This window comes from Patella vulgata, chromosome 6, assembly GCF_932274485.2.
Source record: "Patella vulgata chromosome 6, xgPatVulg1.2, whole genome shotgun sequence".
In the NCBI taxonomy this organism is placed as follows: domain Eukaryota; kingdom Metazoa; phylum Mollusca; class Gastropoda; family Patellidae; genus Patella; species Patella vulgata.
Genome location: NC_065884.2, coordinates 39,234,064 through 39,255,609, shown reverse-complemented (window position 1 = coordinate 39,255,609; position 21,546 = coordinate 39,234,064). Strand labels below are relative to the sequence as shown.

Here is a 21,546-nt window from a genome sequence, read left to right as displayed (position 1 = left end):
GAGCCGTAGAGTCTATGATACTATAAATAGCCATCGCACGTGCAATTCTTTACATATCTATCAACTATTACAGCCGTAAAAAATCTATTGTTGACGATTCTGATCTTGAATAGCAGTAATATTTAGCTTATTGGTTAATACAACAGCTTTATTAATTACGATCGTTTTATTTTTTAAATTACTTTATCATTAACTGTACCGTTAGGAGTGGCGTCTTTTGGTTTAGTACAAATAATATCTCTGAAATACTTGCGTTGGGCAAGGACATGATAATAGCAGTAGTTTCAATTTACTTTTACAGCGTTCTTAAGACAATTGTTGAGTTGCCCAACGTGCGTCTTTCTAAATTAAATTTCTTGTTCCATCTTTCTGCTATGTTTCGTAAAAAAGTAGTCTTGATTATCCCAGCCTGTCAATCAAACGTAGAATGGTCGGTAGACTGGTCAAGCGAGATTACTTTCAAAACAAGGGCACGTAACCTATTTTTTACTCACATGTGATCGGATGTTATGGCCGACATTCGTAACCATCTTTCAGCGTAGTATTTATAGGTGATTAAATGGTCATAGCTTATTAAGTACAGCATGAACGTTTATTTAGTGACTATAAATGTTTGAAACTGATTTAAGGCTTGGTATATATATAAATATTGTGGTGTAATTGTCGAGATATTTGGAGATATTTATTTATGGTGGGGCACCCTACATATAATCTTCCGATTCAACAGAGGTTACAAATCAACAGTACAAAGGCTTATTGGCTGCCCCCTGGCACTTGACACTAGAATTATGAAAATAAACAAATAAAGTAGGTCACAGACAAAGGCACCATAGAATTTATATAATATTATCACTTATACGATTAATTCTAAAGTAATTTGGCACAGTCCTACAATTCACAGTTATGGCGGTACATAAGTTCCGGATAATCGGGTCTACCACGTGGTTCTCAGTGAAAGTTTCTAATTCCTTAAATACTTTGATAATTACAGTCATATGATACACGAAAATGTTAATAATGTTTCATTCGTATTGTTACCGAGTTTGTTTGCTGCCCTATTGACTTAAAAACCAACAAAAGTTCCAGAATTCTTCAAAATACTTTCTTCGATTTTCGTCAGCCCAGTTTTCCGCCATCACCAGTGATTTTCCCATGATTTTAGAACATTCAATTTGCGGATTTGGATCCCAAATTAATTAAGAAGGATAAAGGAATTAAATTAAGTTGCACATACTTTTGCACAAGATGAAATAGAAAAATAATACATTATTCAGTCAGGTTTTAGATAATAATACCAATTTTCGAATATTCGAGCATTTTGGCCTCAACATTCCGGCCCCCTAATTGTATAGGTCTGAACCGACACAATTACACAAAGGCCAAATGCTAAACACCTAAATAATATTATAGCGAATTATGAATTTCAGCACCTATATTTCTGATTCTTACATTAAGCACAATTTATCAACAGGTCGTGTTAGAGTTGATGACTTCGTTTTGACTTTTACAAACCTTTCTTGTCTGCCATAACTTCAATAACTCTTCCGAGGGCCCAACTACTTCTGTGTGCCAAGTTACCAACAAGTAACACGATATCACCTTCTTGTAAATTTCATCTAGGGTTGGTCCATTTTTGTCCATCTTGTAGTGTTGGTAAATATTCTTTCACCCAACGTGTCCAAAACAAATTTGTCAAGTATTGTACTTGTCTCCATCTTCGTCGGGTGTAACAATCATCTCTTGAAAAGAGTCCCGGATGGAAGTCAGGTTTGTATTTTAAAAGAAGGAGATGATTAGGGGTGATAACTTCTAAATCATTAGGATCATCAGAATTTCATGTGATTGGTCTGCTTTTGATTATTGACTCTATTTCACAAAATAGGGTTGACAAGTTCTCATCATTTAACTTTATGACTTGCTCTTTCAACATAGAGTACATAATTTTTCTGATAGTTCGTATCTGGCAGAAGGCGGATTAAAGGACCAATCAACACTGCACTGATAAAGTTTCTGAGACATTTTTGACTGATTCCATTCTTTAATAGCGTCTTTCAACTCATTATCAGTGAGAATAGTTTTAACTGTAGATCTGCGAGCAATAAAGCGTCTGAAGGCATTTATACTGTAGGAGTTAGTGTTCAGGGAATGTGCCACTTCCAGATGTACAGCACGAGTTGTCAGGCAGGTAAAAATGACACTGTATCTCTTCACTAAACTTCGACCACGTTTAATTTCTACTAGTCCAAAGAAATCTACTCCTGTGTGAGTAAAAGGAGGATCATCACACTTCAGACAATTAGCAGGCAAATCTGCCATCTTCTGCTCCACTACCTTGGCTTGATATTTCCTACAGGTAAAACATCTAGATACTATATTCTTTATTACAACATTAGCCTTTAATATCCAGTAATTTTGTCTCAGTTCAGCTAAAATAGAGTTTTTGCCAAGATGACCAAGACGTTGATGGATGTAATCTACAATCAGAGATGAAATAAAGGAATTCTTTGGCAATATAATTTGATGTTTAGCATTCTCTTCAATAGTAGCTCGACTCAATCGACCACCAACTCGTAGTAACCCATTTTTGGAGACTGGGTCTAATTTGGTTAATCTGCTACTTCTCTTAATACCCTTTTCTGTATTGTCAGTGTTCTTCAAAATCTGGATCTCATCCTCAAAATGCTGTCTTTGTTCAAATGCAAGAATTCTATCTTCAGCCTTTTTGAAATATTCATATTTCAAACGGTTGAAGTGATTTGGTGGCTTTTATTCTTTAAATTTTCTCTTTCTTGTTTGACTTTTCTATCCACTAATTTAGTTTTTCTTTCATTGTCAGGTTCATCTTCTAGTTCTTGACTTAATTCTTTCCTCCGCTTAGCTTATTTCCTCAATATTTCCATAAGGACTAGAATCCATCCTACTCAGACCCGTCAACCCCTCAGAGCTGAAATGCAGTAGGGTAGTGTAAAAAATGCAGTAGAAACCATGATTTGGCAGTAGAATTCCAAAAACGCGAAAATTCGCACTTCCAAGGGTAATTAATTTAGAAATGATACACTGAACTGCAGGCCCAACAATACAAAAATTGCATTAAAAGGGTAATAGATAAAATATACACAAGCAATGGTAGCCATATCTAAAATTATTTATGTAATTAAACCAAAATTGAATATGTAGCCTACAAAAAGAAATAATTAGTAACGTAAAAAAAAATAATAATTAAAATTACCAGTCCAGGGTTCTGGCAGTAGGCCTAACCAGTACCACTTTTCTTTTGTTGTAACTTACCATGATTTGAAAATATCCTTGTGACGTGTGTTCCCCATTCCGAGAGTTTTTGTCAATATTGTTTCATGTAAGTAAGATTATATAGTATTTCTACATTAGAAATAGAGGGAGGGGTGGGGCGTAAAAAAATTAGTTTTGCAAACGACTTAATATTGGTATCGATTTAATCATGCCCCCCCCCCCCCCCCATGGTGATTATCCTCTCAATGTACGGGATTTTTTTCTCCCGTGATTCCGTAAATCTGCTTTTATTTTTATTCGAGAGAGTGTTCCATATAAGTCAGAATCGTCGAGACGTATTCCCATCTTGAAATTAAAGTTCCGAGTTGTGTTGCATTCGAAGTATTGTATTAGATGTTGTACGTACGTACGCGCGCAAACGAAAATGTCGGCCATTGGTGCCGTAAATTGGCCGCTATTTGTTTAGTTTATCGCTACGCATTTTAAGAGTATTTGGAACATGTGCCAATAATTATATTCGCTTTATTAACTCTAAAATAGGTTGAAAAGAATTTGAGAACAAATCTCTGAGCTAAATTACACCTTACAATATCCCAAATCGATGTTGATAACCGAAAGTCGCGATCTTTATTGTTTACATGCAAAAAGTTGCTTCCTTTAGTTCCATAGTTTTGGCGAGAAAATTAAAAAAACTCTTTTGTTTGAAAAGCGGTACATGAGGCCTTTTTGCGGCACTTTACCGCATGATGCGGTAGAGTTGACAGGTCTGATCCTACTGCTTTCCTCATTTTTGTCCAACAGGAAAAGTAAGTCAAATATTTGTTAGTCGTTGAAACTGATTCATCTAAATTAGTCATGTGAACAGCCTTCTTTCCTTCACAGTTATCATCAGAGATACACATGTTTATGTCTGTTTTGGGCCATTCATCTTCGGTTCTCCATAAAAAAAATCTGGTCCTTGTAACCATTTATTACTCTTCATGCCGTCTTCAATTTTCAACCCTCTACTAGCATAGTCTGCTGGATTAGATGTGGAATCTACCTAATGCCACTGATCAACTCTGGAACCCTCATGAATAATTACCAGTCTGTTTGAGACAAAGGTTTGGAATCTGGTTTTGTCATTCATAATATACCGAAGCACTGACATGCTATCAGCCCCGAAGAAAGTGTCGTCAAATCTATAATCCTTCTCTTCAGATATCAGTTGGCTCATCTTTACAGCTACAGTAAGCGCAGCCAATTCCATCCTTGGTATAGTCTTTTTCTTCAAAGGTGAAACACGGGATTTTCCCATAATGATAGAACAATGTATTCTCCCTTTTTGTTTGCAAATCTAACATAGGAGACAGTTCCAAAACCTAGGTCACTCGCATCGCTAAAGTGGTGGAGTTCAAGCCTTGTTATGGGTCCAAAGTTTGGTGGTTTATGACATCTCGGAGTTGAAAGTTGTTCTAAATCTGACAAACTGATTAAGCATCTATTCCATCTATTTAGTTGATTTGGTTCTATTTCCTGATCCCATCCTATGCCTTGTTGGCAAAGTTCTTGTAATAACAGTTTTGCTGGTAGAATAAATGGAGCTGCTAATCCTAAAGGGTCATAAACTGACCCTACGACTGACAATATTCCTCTTCTAGTAGGTTGACGAACTGGATGTTAATCTTGAAGCCCAATAAGTACTTTTCTACTGGCCAAATTACTCCTAGGGCATGTTCAATTGGAAGTTCATCATAGTTTAAATCCAGGTTCTTCAATTCCTGAGCCCGTTCTTCAATTGGTATGGAGTCAAGGGCAGTTCTATGATTGCTAATCCATTTCGTGAGTTTGAATCCTCCCATCTTACAAAGTTTAGTTAAATCTTCAACTAAAGTGATGGCCTTTTCCAGATTGTCTGTTGAATTCAAGCAATCACCAACATAAAAGTTTCTTTTAATTGTATCTGCTATCTCAGGTTCAAATTGATTGCCAAAATCATCAACAGTTTTATGGAGCGCACTATTGGCACAGGTTGGTGAGGATATGCCTCCAAAGAGATGCACTGTCATTCTAAATATTTCTGGATTAAGTTCATAGTTTCCGTCTTTCCACCAGTAAAATCTAAGATAATCTCGATCATCTTCTGGAACTTGTACCTGGAAAAACATTGACTTCACATCTGCCATAATCACCACATTTTCTTGCCAGAATCTCATCAATACACCTACTAATTTGTTTGTTAGGTTTGGTCCAGGCAATAGTAAGTCATTCAGTGAAACTCCTCGAAACTTAGCTGACCAGTCAAAAACTATGCGAATCTTCTTACTCTTTTTTTTCACTAGAACCGTAAATACCGTGATGTGGAATATAACATACTTTACCATCATCTCTCTCCAGTAAACTTGTTGGTACTTCTTCAGCATAACCATTACTCAGGATATCATTCATAAATTTACAGTAATCTTCAGAAAAAGTTTGATTCAACTTAAATTTTCTCTTAATCCCATTTAAGCGAGCTAAGGCTACCTCAGAGCTGTTTGGTAACTGTATCTCTTTTCTGCGAAATGGCAAATTAATGGTGTAATGGCCATCAGAATATAATATATAATTCTTCACCGATTCTTCAAACTTCTTATCTTCCAGTGAAGGCTCCTTTTTACAGGGGCGGATCCAGGATTTTTTGCAGGAGGGGGTTTGCCAGGTTCCTTAGACAATGTATCTCCCCCCCCCCCTCCCGCATTGTCTCTATCGTCATTTTGGCGTATAGACATACACATTGAGCTTTTTAAACAGAGAAATTCAACACCTCGTTTGACGCCAATTTTTTATTATGAATTAATACAATTGTGATATCACATAATGTCTATCTATATTATTATCTCGTGCTTTGGGTGCCCAACTGCCCATCCTGTCCGCCCCACATCTGACGCTAAAGGATAAAGCACACGGCCGAGAAACTTTTCTCATAAAAAGTGTTGATTTACAAAAAAAAATATGTAGCTGAGCAGGGGGGGGGGGGGGGGTCGACCCCCCAAACCCCCTCTGGATCCGCCCCAGTTTTGTCATCAATATAATATATAATTCTTCACCGATTCTTCAAACTTCTTATCTTCCAGTGAAGGCTCTCTTTTATCATCAATAGTTTTCTCAGGGAAATCAGTATTAATGTATTTTCTAAACAAATCTTCAAAGTTTGGGGATTCTACAATTTTTGATACAACCATTCGATCCTTGTCTCTTTCAATAGCAAAATTACAGATCTCTTGGTTTTGACCTGTGCTGCATCGGACAATATTCCAGACGACCCATCCTAAACCAGTTTTAACAGCATGCGGACAATCTTTGGAAGGACCAGTAATAACTTCAATGGGTGTGTAAGCACCTGGTGTTCCATTTCCTATTAGCATTCCAATATCTGCTTCAATTTGTGGCAAATAAACTTGATCCAAGTGTGACCAGTTTTTAAGATCTATCTGAGTTGGAATGTGCGATTTAGAAACAGGGATTTTATCATTACTGACAACTGTGACTAATTCTACTGGATTCGATCCATCAAGACTACAAATTTCCAGTCCCTTACAAAAGTGGGTATCGATGTCTAATGGTTTGCCCATAGTTTCCAGGGTCATCCTTTCTTTCCGGCCAGATACTCCTAACTTGTCCATTAAGGATTTGGTTATAAAATTAGCTGTACTTCCTGGATCCATAAATGCATAAGTCTTAATACCACAAGATCCCTTACTGTTGGCGAGGAATCTAATAATTGAGGCGAATTTTGTTTCACGAATTAAAAACTAGAGAATCAGAATCCTTCACCCAGTTTCCACGGTATTATGTTCTGTGCATCTGCAGTTCAACTATAGCTTAGTGATTCTAGATTGACTAATTATGTATGTGTAACAAAGAAATATGAATATTAAAGGGCGTATGACTCTGTTCTTTGGAACCTTAAAGGGCGTGTGGCTCTATTCTTTGGAACCTTTGTCTAAAAGCACATATTAATGTAATATACTGATGTCCAAAAGAAAGTATGCACACTAAAACTATGACTAAGTTATGTTTAGATTAAAAACATTTGATAAAGCATTACTGAGTTTGACTTTTGCGTCCAAACTCAACATTTCTAAGCAAAATAAAAATGTGAAACAAATTGACATTCTACCCAAATACCATATACCATGGAAAAACGACTTTGGTTGATGCAGCACAAAATGCACAGTGTGTACTTTCTTTTGGACATTAGTATATGAATGATTATGAAGTGATTTATAATCAATTTTGTTTTTAATTTAATATTGTAATTTATAATCATTTTTTAAAAAAAATATATTGTAATTTTTAACCAATTACGTTCGGTGAAATTCGTGAACAGTCCTAATTAAACGACAGTCGTTTGCGCCAGCTTAGTCCATTCTATACGCGGGTCTTTTTTTGTTATTATTTTGTGGTTATTTTTAATTACTCCCGCGTTGTCTTTTGGGCCTGCTTAGTCCATTCTATACGCGGGTCTTTTTTTGTTATTATTTTGTAGTTATTACTTTTTATTACCCCGGCGTTGTCTTTTGGTATATGTTTTCCTTTTTCATTTCAAACGGCACCAGAAACCATTATATCCTTAGAATACACGACTCGTGTACTCAATATAAAATGTTCATTGTGTCTTAAATATTGGATATTAGGATCTCATATTTTCACGGCAAGATAACAACATCAATATTAATTGAAATAGATCAATATTGAATTCTAATTCGTGTTTCTAATTCCGACTATTATGAAAAATATTGAGTTAGTGGTTTGGTTCCTTTAAAATAGATGAAAATGGGTTGAAAAATACCTATTAATGTACTATGAGTGTATAGAAAGGGATTTACATCCAATTTTTAAAATTTGTACTGTAATTTCTAATCAATTATGTTCGGTGAAATACGCATGCAGTCCATATTGAACGACACACGTTTGCCCTGCTTGCGCCATGCTACACGCAAGTTTTTTGATTATTATTTTGTCTTCTGTGACTTATCGTGAACTAATCTGTAGAGAGCCACGGTGGATCAATGAGCAAGGCGCTGGCTCACTAATCAGGACATCGCGGGTTCGATCCTATAGGAGCTTTTACGCACGACGTATATCCGGTGTCTATTTTAAGCCTGGCCTTTTTCAACACGGGTCTTAAAGGGGAAGACCAACGATTTTCAACAAGGTTTCCATAAATCTTAAATATATATTGATAAATAATCCCCTCTGTAACACAAGCAAAAAAGTTTTTGTAAGCGAGAAATTTTGTTTTAGCTGAATTCGAGTTTATATGGGTAAAATTTAAGCGTATAATAAGCGGCGTTGTTTAGACTCGTATTTGCTAAATAGCTCATGATATAGAACGTATAATATATATTAGGGTGTGTCTATGTTTTAATGTATATACAGAGTAGGCTCTTTGATTGTATTATACATATATAAGATGCTAAATTAAATATTTGGTTACAGTCTACCCGTAGTGTCTAGATGAAAAGACGTGGGTAGTGTATTGTTATTGAAATAACAAATGAATAATGTCTTGGGCATCATTTATAACTTTCTAGCTCATCTTTACATAGGTAATAATTCTTATTTTGTCTAGTGTGAGTCAGCCATTTTTAATCACTTCCGTATTGTCTTGTGGGATATGTTTTTCTTATTTCACTACAAATGACACTCGAAACCATTATGGCCATAGAGTAAACAACGTCGTGTAGTGATTTTAAAATGTTCATTGTATCTTAAAGTGGAAGACGAACGATTTTCAACAAGGTTTCCATAAATCTTACATATATATTGATAAATAACCCCATCTGTAACACAAGCAAAAAAGTTTTTGTAAGCGAGAAATTAATTTTTATTAAACCGGAAGTGACGTAGTTGGTTTAACACGCTCACTGGGCTCTATAGGAGCTTTTACGGGTTTCCATTTTGACGTCATTTTCGGTCATGCGCAGACACTGGCCTTATTCGTAGACTGAAACCCATAGGCCAGTGTGTGTTTTTTTGTGAAAAAAACGTCGTACAGTAAGCTTCTTTTACATAAAATGGAACTGAACGCCATGTCTATATACGCGTAAGGTTTACCGACCGATGCCAGAAAGCGATATTTACAAAACCTTTGATATAGGAAAGATACGGCAAATTTACCAAACCCGTAATTGGCCGTTTGCAATTGAGGAAACAAGTGGATGACTGATCCGTGCTCAATGGCCCGAACTAGAATTAAGTGAAGTTTATTACGCATTTTACGGTTAAACAGGTGTTATATATTAATTACGGGACTATTAACACAAAAGATTTAAATGGTCTATCCTATTTACATTCAACTGCCGACTGGACAGTTCTTTGCGAGGTTGATATATCGTCTGCTATAGCACTGCATGCTACCCTACTCGACACAAAACACGGTACTATGTTGGTCTTTGTTTGAGGCTGTCGACTTGAAAATAATTCCAGCTAATAATACAAAAAATAGTATGCAATATGCAAATAAGATTGTTTATGTATGCGTGCTGTTAGCCAATAGCTATTGTAAATTTCCCCGCGTTTAGTTGGCTCTAACCAATGATAAAATAGTTGGATGGTGCACGGGGTAAATCTTCAGCCATTTTTATATATTTTCCTCTTGATTGATGAGATATGAATAACAGAAAGAATAAAACGACGATCAAGTTGAATCTGTGAATATTTTTTAAAACCGTTTTTTCTGTTAATTGTAGTCACATAAATCGTCTTGGCTCAGCTTTTGGCACTCAGTGAAATTTTAATCCAATCAGTTTATCTTGCCGCAACCAAGAAGAAGAACGATACATTTGTGTCCATTTTATCAAATTCTAATACAGTATTTGGTTCAGAGATCAACTGTTGAATGAAAATATGTAACTGGACTCGGTGCATTCTATACATCGTGATTATTATTTGTTCTCTTTTTTTATTAGATGTGCAACGGTCGTGCTTAAATTTTAATATCGTCTTGAATAATTCTTTCGTGGAACCGCAGGTTACCATCTCTAATTACCCATTCTATTATTTACTCTTATGCTCTATTTCATGGCATTTTACAACCAAACAGATGTTATCTATTAATTGTTTGCAGTAAAATTAAAACAAAACATATAAATCGGCTTCATACAGCAATGCATCTTTGTAATGCTTTTGCGTACTGCGGTCGATCAACTGGACCGTGTGCAACTGCAAGCTTGCCATATATCGTCTGCTACAACGCAGTATATCGTCAATAAAACGAAACAAAAATAATTGAGACACGGTTTGAAATTGATAATTTATGACGAATGCTACACGCAACTTACAACATGAATGGCATTCAAGAACACTTATTGTATAAGGAGAAAAAGAGGAAAAAACCCATTTTCCCTAGCATTTACCGTGTTAAAGGGGAAGACCAACGATTTTCAACAAGGTTTCCATAAATCTTAAATATCACTGGAAATGCCATTTCCGGGCTTCCAGTTTTCGAAATTTCTGGGGGAGGACATCCGAACCCTCCGCTGTCTCTAGATCTGCCCATGTTAAGAAAAGAAGTTCTGTGACTTATCGTAAACTAATCTGTAGAGAGCCACGGTGGATCAATGAGCAAGGCGCTGGCTCACTAATCAGGACATCGCGGGTTTGATCCTATAGGAGCTTTTACGCTCGACGTATATCCGGTGTCTATTTTAAGCCTGGCCTTTTTCAACACGGGTCTTAAAGGGGAAGACCAACGATTTTCAACAAGGTTTCCATAGATCTTAAATATATATTGATAAATAATCCCCTCTGTAACACAAGCAAAAAAGTTTTTGTAAGTAAGAAATTAATTTTTATTCAAACCGGAAGTGACATAGTTGGTTCAACACGCTCACTCGGCTCTATAGTAAGAATACAGATTTGGCATAAGTTTACTCCTGTATTGTGTTCACGCGTCGTCCTTTGGCCAAAAATTTGATCAAATGGGTTGTTTATTAGGATATTATAAACACGTCGCGTAAGTTCACTCATACTGAACAGTACGATGTGCCTCAATTCACGCCACATGGCTAATTGTTTACATCACGTGGTTTAATTGACAGCTTGCAAGTGAGAGATATTTCGTCTGCTTGAATGTTTGACTAAAAATTAATTTCTTACTTACAAAAACTCTTTTGCTTGTGTTACAGAGGGGATTATTTATCAATATATATTTAAGATTTATGGAAACCTTGCTGAAAGTCGTTGGTCTTCCCCTTTAAATATTGTACATTAGGATCTAAACATTTATTTTTCGCGTGCGTCCAAATTGGCCGACATGGATATGCAACTGCCATTACTGACTTCAGTCTCTGGTGCTAGCGGAGGCTGACAAGGAACTTTCTCGACCAGCATCGGGATCGAACCCGCGATGTCCTGATTAGTGAGCCAGCGCCTTGCTCATTCATCCACCGTGGCTCTCTACAGATTAGTTTACGATAAGTTACAGAACTTCTTTTCTTAACATGGGCAGATCTAGAGACAGCGGAGGGTTCGGATGTCCTCCCCCAGAAATTTCGAAAACTGGAAGCCCAGAAATGCCATTTCCAGTGATATTTAAGATTTATGGAAACCTTGTTGAAAATCGTTGGTCTTCCCCTTTAACATGGTAAATGCTAGGGAAAATGGGGTTTTTCCTCTTTTTCTCCTTATACAAAAAGTATTCTTGAATGCCATTCATGTTGTAAGTTGCGTGTAGCATTCGTCATAAATTATCAATCCGGTTCTAAAATAATGAATTATAATGGGGTTTTTCAGTCAGAAATCCAAATGGGGGGGGGGGGGGATTTTGTAAAATACAATTTACATCGGCATTTGTTTTTGTGATATTTTTTTTATCGCACTGGCTTAACGGCGACTTTCGCGTTAGACCTGAAAGCACGGCAGTTTGATTGGATGCTTTCAGACACCATAGAGTTGGCACATTGTTAAAATAAGAAAATGAAATAATGCAATGGGGTTTAAGGTCCTACTTTTCTGCACCGCCTGGGCTAATAAAGACTGGTTGTTAAAATAGAAGTAGGAAGAAGACATACCGAGAAGCAAAACGGAACGAAAATTTTGTGTCCAAGGTACAGCACGTATATGTTTTACATCAAGTCTAATCATTTACTGATTTGTCTAAGAAAATTTAGTTCGCAAAACACATTTTGTTTTAGCTGAATTCGAGTTTATATGGGTAAAATTTAAGCGTATAATAAGCGGCGTTGTTTAGACTCGTATTTGCTAAATAGCTCATGATATAGAACGTATAATATATATTAGGGTGTGTCTATGTTCTAGTGTATATACAGAGTAGGCTCTTTGATTGTATTATACATATATAAGATGCTAAATTAAATATTTGGTTACACCTGATAGGGTCCATACATTTTGCGTCATAAGAAAGGCCGTTCTTTTTTCAAGTATCATTATTATATTAAAAATGTTAGTAAGATGTCCTTGCCCTGAACCATGTTAAATATGTAGAGACATGTATAGTCTACCCGTAGTGTCTAGATGAAAAGACGTGGGTAGTGTATTGTTATTGAAATAACAAATGAATAATGTCTTGGGCATCATTTATAACTTTCTAGCTCATCTTTACATAGGTAATAATTCTTAGTTGAATAAAGAAAAAACGCATGTGCGCAAATTTACACTTCTTGTGCGATTTCCCGTGTATAGTTTCATCTCATGGTATTGGAGTATTGTATAGGAATGGATCTCCGCAGTGGATTATTTCAGTAAGTTTGCACATAATGTTTTTTTTTTTAAATTTGCATTTTTGGGGAAAATAGTTTAAAGAAAATTTAGCCATGATCGACAGATGGGTGACGTAAAGAAATGTGGAATATATACTCTTCAAAAAAAGTAGGGGATATTGAAATGCAAATACCTATGCAGGTTGCGATATGATAAATAGTCATGCATGGAAATTTGACATGCTTTGAGAGTATGTTCACAGATGAAGAACTTGTCGCCCCAACAGAACCGCTGAGCTGTACATGCGACACGCAATAGCGCCATACACGTGGGAGGGGTTCATTGTCAAATTTGACACTTCAAGGAAGAGTTGATGAAAACTGCCGCGTGCTGGTTTATCTATCCATGTTTGCTTTCCTATCGGTTCTTGCATAAGATTTACTGTTTAGCGTGTCTTTGCTTTAGTGTGTTACGTTTAATTTGATCGGGAGACGTGTTCGTCGACGTCAACGTCAACCGACATCACTGCAAGAATTGGCCGTGGCACTGCAAGAGGAGTGGGTCAGATTGCCCCAAATCGTGATTGGAGGTTGATAAGGAGCATGCCACGGCGAATTGCTGAATGTCTGAGGATTGGTGGAGCAATTACTCATTATTAAGACAAAAATCAAAAACGTCCTTTTTCACTTTTGAAGGTGTATCTCTTTGCGAGTGAAATGGGAGCCGTCAGATAAGTCGCCCATATGAACTGTTTATGTTCATGTGTAGGCAATTGGCCTGTTATTAACATACACTGGTTACCTCTAATAAAAACAGTAGGCCCTAGTGCATTTCCGCAGTTTTGTATTGTTTCTGAATATCCTCTACCTTTTCTTAAGAGTATATTTCAATTTTGAATATTGATTAGATGGACGTAATAAAAAAAATATATTTCTTGCGGGTTTATAGAGAGGGAGCCCAGGGGTGGGGGTGGGGGTCAACGTAATTGAAAAGTGTACCAATTTTCTTCTATATGGTAGGTCTATCAATGCATGCATATATGGTATCATCAGAATATAAGTCTGCCGGGTATTTGGTGGTGGGTGTAGTATTCCACGCCCAAAATGTCATGCCCCCCAAATAGGCTAGATTAGCACTATAGTGTACCACATGAAAATCGTACCGCACATGTTCAGGTATTACCAAAACACTCTGACAAACATTTCTAGTGGTGGGGTACACTTTTCAGCTAGGTTGGCTCCCCTGGGCTCCTGGTCTATTATCTAATTTATCATAAAGATTGGTATTTTATCTACATAGAGAAACTTTTATATTTCCCTAGGTAGGCTCGTGCACCAGATTCGGTACATACAGTTATCTACTGATCATGTCACACAACAAATCCCAGCACAGTGTAGGTTGATATGTGTATCAATCCGAATACTAATGGTGCAAGCTCCCACTCCGCAAATCTCAGCAGATTACAGTACCCTACATCTAGCCTCGGCTGTATGACGAAGTCCGCCATTGGAACTACTTTCAAGTTCCCGGATTACCATGACGACGCCTTTGAAGAATATTTTATCATACAAATATTTCAAAGTCTGAAGCTGTTTTTCTTTCAAGTTTATCCGATATTCTTCAAGGACAACATAATTTGCACTGAAAATTCTACACACGCTTCGAACGACGGAATTTTGATAACTTCTTTTTAATGGCGGCAAGTTTTCCTAATAAGTAAACCGGTGCCGTATAGTCGTACAGCTGAGGCTAGATGTAGGTTAACGGAATCCTCCGAGGTTTGCCGACTGGCAAGCTCCATTAGATTATGCGGAAGCTGGTCTCTCTGTAGTCTATTGACTACCTGGGGTCTATCTACAGACCGCAAATTCTAAACAGACCACAAAACAAAAAAACGCACCAAACATATCTCGATAATTTTACTTTTTCCTCAAAACAAAGAGATCTAGTTATTTTAAACATACATTATGCAAGAGCTAAAACTGATTATTGCAAGTCTTTATTTAGGCTTCAGATGTCATAGAAATTATAAATTAGATCTTTATTTACACAACAAGCACAAAATCAACTCTGTAGACCCACGGATGGCTTGGATTCAGCTTGGATTTAAACGGGATTTCGTTGACTGATTTAATTTTAAATGGCGTCGTGAGCGGAGATTAACCGTTACGTTGACGTCATACTCCCGGATCGAGGCTAAATGATAGAGTGTACGAAGCGAGGCCGCTGTTGGGCGATGCCTTAAAAAATGACATCTAAACTATTTAAAGTGCAATAAACTAAACACAGATAATGACAAATTATACAAATCCTGGAGACCGTGTGATGACTAATACAGGCGGACAGGTCTTCTGTCTTAATAATATCAATAAAAATATTTTTATTTCCCCAATAGGCACGCGCCACTGGCTCTGGTGTATACCTATAGATTTATCATAATTGTATTATAATATTATGTCCTATATTCAATTGATTTAATGCATGTCCAAAATACAAGTAAGAATGAAAATTTACCCTCTCACTCATTTTGTCCAATTGTTATATAAATCCAAAAAGGTAAAACACAAATTCGGATATGATGACAGCAGAGATTATGTAGGTGGAGTTAACGCCTGTCAATCAAACGATCGGCAATACTAAGAATCGGTGAAGATGGAATTCAATCCCATTTTTAATAAAAATTACACTGGTGATAACTATGTTCAGAATAAAGTAATTTGACTGAAATTTTCAATATATTCTTCTTTCATCATCTATTTGTGAACTGTTATAGCAAGAATGGCTAACTCCTTATAAAAATCTCCCATAATGTATCTTTAACTAAATAAAATGTAGAAATGTCTACAAGATATAGTATTCATCATGTAGCTGTGCTTTAACCTAATTATTCAATGTAAATGAAAGTAATGTAAACTGGTTTAGAAACACACATTTTACCGCTCTCTTTGACTTTCTAAAAGTTTATTTGCATGACAGTTAATCTATAGGATTATGGTATCTTTACATTTGCCACGCATATGTAGACCTGTGGTAATTAAGACACAACTCTAGCTGACAGGTTAATATGGTAACATCTCTCCCAAATTTCATCAATGAAGAGTCCCATATATTGTAAGAATAGTGTTGTTTATTGTCCCCCACCTTTCGAAGAAATCAGGGGACGATTAAAATGGGTTCGTCCGTCGGTCCGCCGTCCACAATTTCTAGTGAACACTCTACAGACTACATTTATCATCTGATTGTTTTGAAATTGATATATGTTGTTTGCATTAGTGAGATAAAGAAACCTATTTAATTTCAATAACTTCCGTTAATTTCTTCTGGAGTTATGGCCCTTGTTTCACTTTGTTGCACCTTGTGAACGCTCTAACGACAAAAGTTACCAACCGATCTGTATGAAATTTATATGCATCATTTAGATTAGTAAAACAAAGAAGCCAATTGAATTTCAGCAATTTCCGTTAATTACATCTAGAGTTATGGCCCTTGTTTCACTTTGTTGAATCTTGTGAATGCTCTAATGACAACAGTTATCATCCGATCTGTTTGAAATTGATATGCATCATCTAAATTAATGAAACGAAGAATCCTATTGAATTTCAGCAATTTCCGTTAATTACGTCGTGAGTTATAGCCCTTGTTTCACTTTGTTGTACCTTGTAAATGCTCTAACGACAAAAGTTATGATCCGATCTGTATGAAATTTATATGTATCATTTAAATTAGTAAAACGAACAAGCCTATTGAGTTTCAGCAAATTTCCGTTAATTACATCTAGAGTTATGGCCCTTGTTTATCTTTGTTGAATCTTGTGAACGCTTGAACGACAAAAGTTATCACCTAATCTGTATGAAATTCATATGCATCATTTAAATAAGTGAAATGAAGAAGCCTATTGAATGTCAGAAATTTCCGTCAATTACGTCTAGAGTTATGGCCCTTGATTTACTTTGTTGAACTTTGTGAACGTTCGGACGACAAAAGTTATCATCCGATCTGTATGAAATTTATATGCATTATTTGAATTAGTAAAACGAAAAAGCCTGTCGAATCTCAACAATTTCTGTAGATTACTTCCAGAGTTACGGCCCTTGTTTTAGTTTTTAGAACCTTGTGAACCCTCAAACGACGAAAATTATAATGTCATCTGCATGAAATTGTCTATTAAATTCCCCTAATTACCTACAAAAGAATAAATATGTGACAACCCTTGTCGACTGCCCGGACGATTTAGCTGCTGTGGGCGTATGTTTTGTTGCCTGACAACCTATCTTTTAAAATTGAATACCAATTGTGACTTCTAGCTGGTCCACAAGCTAAAAATGCGTTTCGAATTATCAGGGGTCATAATCCAGGAAGTTATGTTTGGATGTGCGCGATTAAAGAAAGGAACAAAGATCTTTGAGATATAAACATAAATTTAAAGTTTCATAAAAAATTGTGACTTTAGAGAGTCCACAACCTTGATATACCATATTTTTTTTTACACTATTTGCGTATGAGGGACGGCCAAAGAAGTTGAAATAACATAAAGGCAGCTATTTTAAAGTAGTAATTTACATTCTGTTTGATATACTATGCTTGTGAGTTTATAAAAATTGAATAGAAAGAAATCTTCCTCAAACAAATATGGCCACATATCCTTAAGTGCTGCCATATTCATGTCTTTTTCATTCAACATTTTGACGTCGTTCTGTGTATGTTCGATTCATCATTTCAGCCACAAATTACATGAGGGCAATTAAAATTGTCTCACTTACATTCTAAGGAAAATCTTATTTTTACAACAAAGAAGTTGAAATTTCATAAAGGCAGCTACTTTAAAGCAGTAATTTACATTCTGTTTGGTATACTATGCTTAAGTGAAACGCAATGCATATCCATGAAGTGGTACACAGGCAGTTCATAAAGATAGGTTGCCATCTGGACTAAAAGCTTGAGTAATATCTATCGCATTTGTTAATTTATAAAAATTGGATAGAAAGAAATCTTCCTCAAATAAATATGGCCACATATCCTTAAGTGCTGCCATATTCATGTCTTTTTCAGTATTTTGACGTTGTTCTGTGTATGTTCGATTCATCATTTCAGTCATTAATTTACGGTTATCTTCATTCAAAGTGCCTACAGTAGCATACATTTTTTAAAAGAACATTATGATCTGGTTCACTTTGGGGATTTTCAGGAGGCACTGTCACACAAGATCTTTTTAACTTGTAAAAGGGGGTACCTACATGTATTTTAACATGAGGGCAATTAGAATTGTCTCACTTATATATTCTAAAGAATAACCTATTTTTACAACAAAGAAGTTTAAATTACATAGAGGCAGCTACTTTAAAGCAGTAATTTACATTCCGTTTGGTATACTATGCTGTGGTACACAGGCAGTTCATAAAAATCAAAAATCTGATCTGTGAATGGTAAAAGTCTGAAGCCTGAATCTAATTTCTTTAGTCTGTGAATGCCATATGAGGGTATATAAATAAGTTCAAACAACTGGACAACACAATAGGGTTTACCATCTTTCACAAGAAACATTATCACTTTTCTAATTTGAAATATTTCTGAATTATCCAATAACAGAAGGTGACAATCCTTTGAGTATGTAATATTGCGAAATATTACACAATCACAGGTAAAGCATTTATCAATGTTTATTTTACTTGCACGTATGCATTTCTGAACTGGAACATCAAACTCATCCAAAGTAAACATGGATGTGTCACCCAAAATCATATCATTATCAAACAAAAAGTCACAGGAACAAAATGATTGTAAATATTGATGTTGTTCTGCAAGGGTATGACCAACAATTTTAAAATTTTGAAACCTGCGGATATATCGCTTAAAATATGAGTGTTTGAACTCCATTCGCATGTTCCATACACGTATGAGAGGACCATATCTTAATGTTAACTGTGGATAATGCATAATATAATGATGCTTTGGTTTCAACTTTAAGTCAGGAAACAAATTAATGCGCTCTTGTATGTAAGATGAAATTATTTCCTCCAGGTAATTAATCTGTCCGTAACTTAATGCAGGGGCACATATTAACCGTATTAATTCTTTCAAATAAATAAGCAATTTCCAGGCAGCATCGTCTATGTTTTTAACAAGAATCCCAAAGATAAGTTAAAACATTCTCAACAAACACCACATTTTCATGCCATTTCCTGGCATCTTCGATATTTTTGCTTTCAGAGGGGAGGGCTTGTCCTTGACATTAAGTAAAAAAACAAAAGTCTCTTATTAACTGATTAACTTGACCATAAGAATTTAACCATTTTTGATTTATGAAATAATCTATAATTAATTGTAAGTCATATGAAATTACACCTTCAAACAAGTCATGTGCAGGGCATGGAGGAAGGCATGATAGATGATACTACATGGACATGTGTTAACTGGTTAAATTCAGAGTCATATTTGACACCTTTATATAATGAGAGTTCGGGATTATGTCATGTATTTTATTATTTGCTCATGATTTTTTTTGGATCGTGATTCTTTAGGTTCATTTATGGCATCTTTTCAGAATAAAGACAGTACCGACACGAAAATTCGCCCGTTAAATTTTCAACAAGCCCCCCAATTGCATGTGAGCCAAGATTGTCCCCTAATAATAAAGCAACAGTTCCTTTTAGTCTTCCTTCTACCCCATTAATATTAGGAAATCCCAGACTTTCAAATCTTTTCCAGTCATCAAAAACAGCTTGAAAACTGCTGATGCCCCAAATTCTGTTAAAAGCTTTTTCATGACAGAGTAAACACAACTCTATAGTGTCAATTTTGGATCTTTGCCAAGGGTACAGATTTCCAAGTGTAAAATACACTCCGACCATCTTGTGTTTTGTTTTCGCAGTTCCAATTGGGTTCACAATTTCGAACTCATGCTGATACAATAATAGTTTAATATTGGCAGGATTGTTTAAAAATTCATTTTTTTTCATTAAAAAGTCATCATGTACATCATGAAATTCATTTCTTTTTCTGATTATTGGAATTCGGTACTGATGAAGAACTGATTCGTCATGAAAAAGACTTCCTATCGTCTCCTCAATGGGGATATAATATCCGTATTTAGGTCAAGAACTATTTCGACCAATTTCAAATTTCACTGGAGATACATGCCTGAATTTTGACCTATAATATATGTTCCTTTTATGAGTGATGCTGAATGGGTCATCTTGTGAATTAGATAAGTTCGAAAACAAATCATCTTTTTGCATTTCAAATAAAATTTGCCCAACAACACTTTGATCCAATCCTGCATCTTCCAAAGATTTTTAAGCTTTTTATGCATTAAGATATATCCTGTTGAATACAATAATCCTATCTCATTACTTATGAACTGTATCGTAGACTGCGGAACCAAATATTTTGCTTGAAGCTTCAGAAAATCATTTTCAAAATCATCCGATATATTCGAAGAAATAATTTCATTATCTACACAAGGGTCTTTGAACATCTGGTTCAACGATATTTCATTACAATCTGAATCTGAATGTTCTACAGAAACTTCCTCTCCAGTAGGCCTACACATACCGGTACTATTAGTATTACTTACAGGAACATACTCATGAGAAGACTGTTCAGTTCTGGTATTTGTATGTTTTCTACTTAAATGGGACGAAGAAGAGGACTTCACTTTAAAAGAGGTTTTGCATTCATTATAGGGGCACGCTATTTCATTGCCTTCCAAAATGTGTTTTTTTTTAAAATGATCAATCAATACAGACCGATTGTTAAATATTTTGTTACGATCGCCTATAGTGCACTGTAGGATTAATTCAATGTTAGTATTAATTACATCTGATTTTGAAGTTACCATCGATCGTTCATCTTTGTGATATCTCGAAATATTTGTTTGCAACGACTTGTAATTAATGCAGCTCTTCAAACAGTTCGGTATTTGGCATTGGAACTTGACATTCACTCGGTTTCTATGAAATGACTGATCGTAACAGTAAATTCGAATATTTTGACACTGTCGACCACAAGTCTTACTTGAATATATACATTCTTCTAGTTCTTCCGCGGTTCTCTAATAAATCTACTTACTTAAAGAATTTAAGTTAATAGCTGGCTTTCACTGTTTTGTGACACTTTGACTTTCCACGACTTCAGTCAGAACAATCTCGAAACACCAAAATGGCACCTGTGCGCGACGTAATGCGCATAGGTTGTTTAATCGGCTACAGAATAATACGTTAAAAACCCGAAAAAGTCTTTCATTTACCGATTACCTCTGATCTTACAACAGAGTCGTCTCTCATTTTGCAAAGTGTACACATTTTGTCAGTGAAATGATAAAATATCTGTTCTAAAACAGATTTCTTGTAAAACCCCAGAAAATCTACCAAATCCACAGAAGGTTTTGTATTTATACAAATATTTTTTGTTACATAACAAATATTCGTGTAATTAAAAAGTTTTTTGCTGTTTAAAAACAAAAATATTGCTCCGACCCCCCCCCCCCCAAAAAAAAAACCCAGATATTTTTTACAGTGTACCAGCTAATTGCTGACATTTTTTTTAAAGTGATTGATTCTTGGTTTTTTTTCTACAAGGAGGTGGGGGGTGAGATATAACTGACTTATAATT

General features: G+C 35.7%; 1 protein-coding gene across 2 annotated transcripts in view; it reads left to right on the top strand.

Moving 5' to 3' along the window:
• The window catches only part of LOC126825405 (myosin light chain kinase, smooth muscle), a 103,720-nt gene that overhangs the window by 16,703 nt on the left and 65,471 nt on the right, over positions 1-21,546 (top strand). Inside the window, exon 1 of one of the 2 annotated variants that reach the window (XM_050555069.2) lies at positions 12,914-12,977. The exons of the other annotated variant lie outside the window; for it this stretch is intronic. Coding sequence (XP_050411026.2) covers positions 12,928-12,977 — 50 coding nt within the window. The 5' untranslated portion in view covers positions 12,914-12,927. Of the gene's footprint in view, positions 1-12,913; positions 12,978-21,546 lie in introns of those variants that run through there. 2 annotated transcript variants of the gene reach the window in all.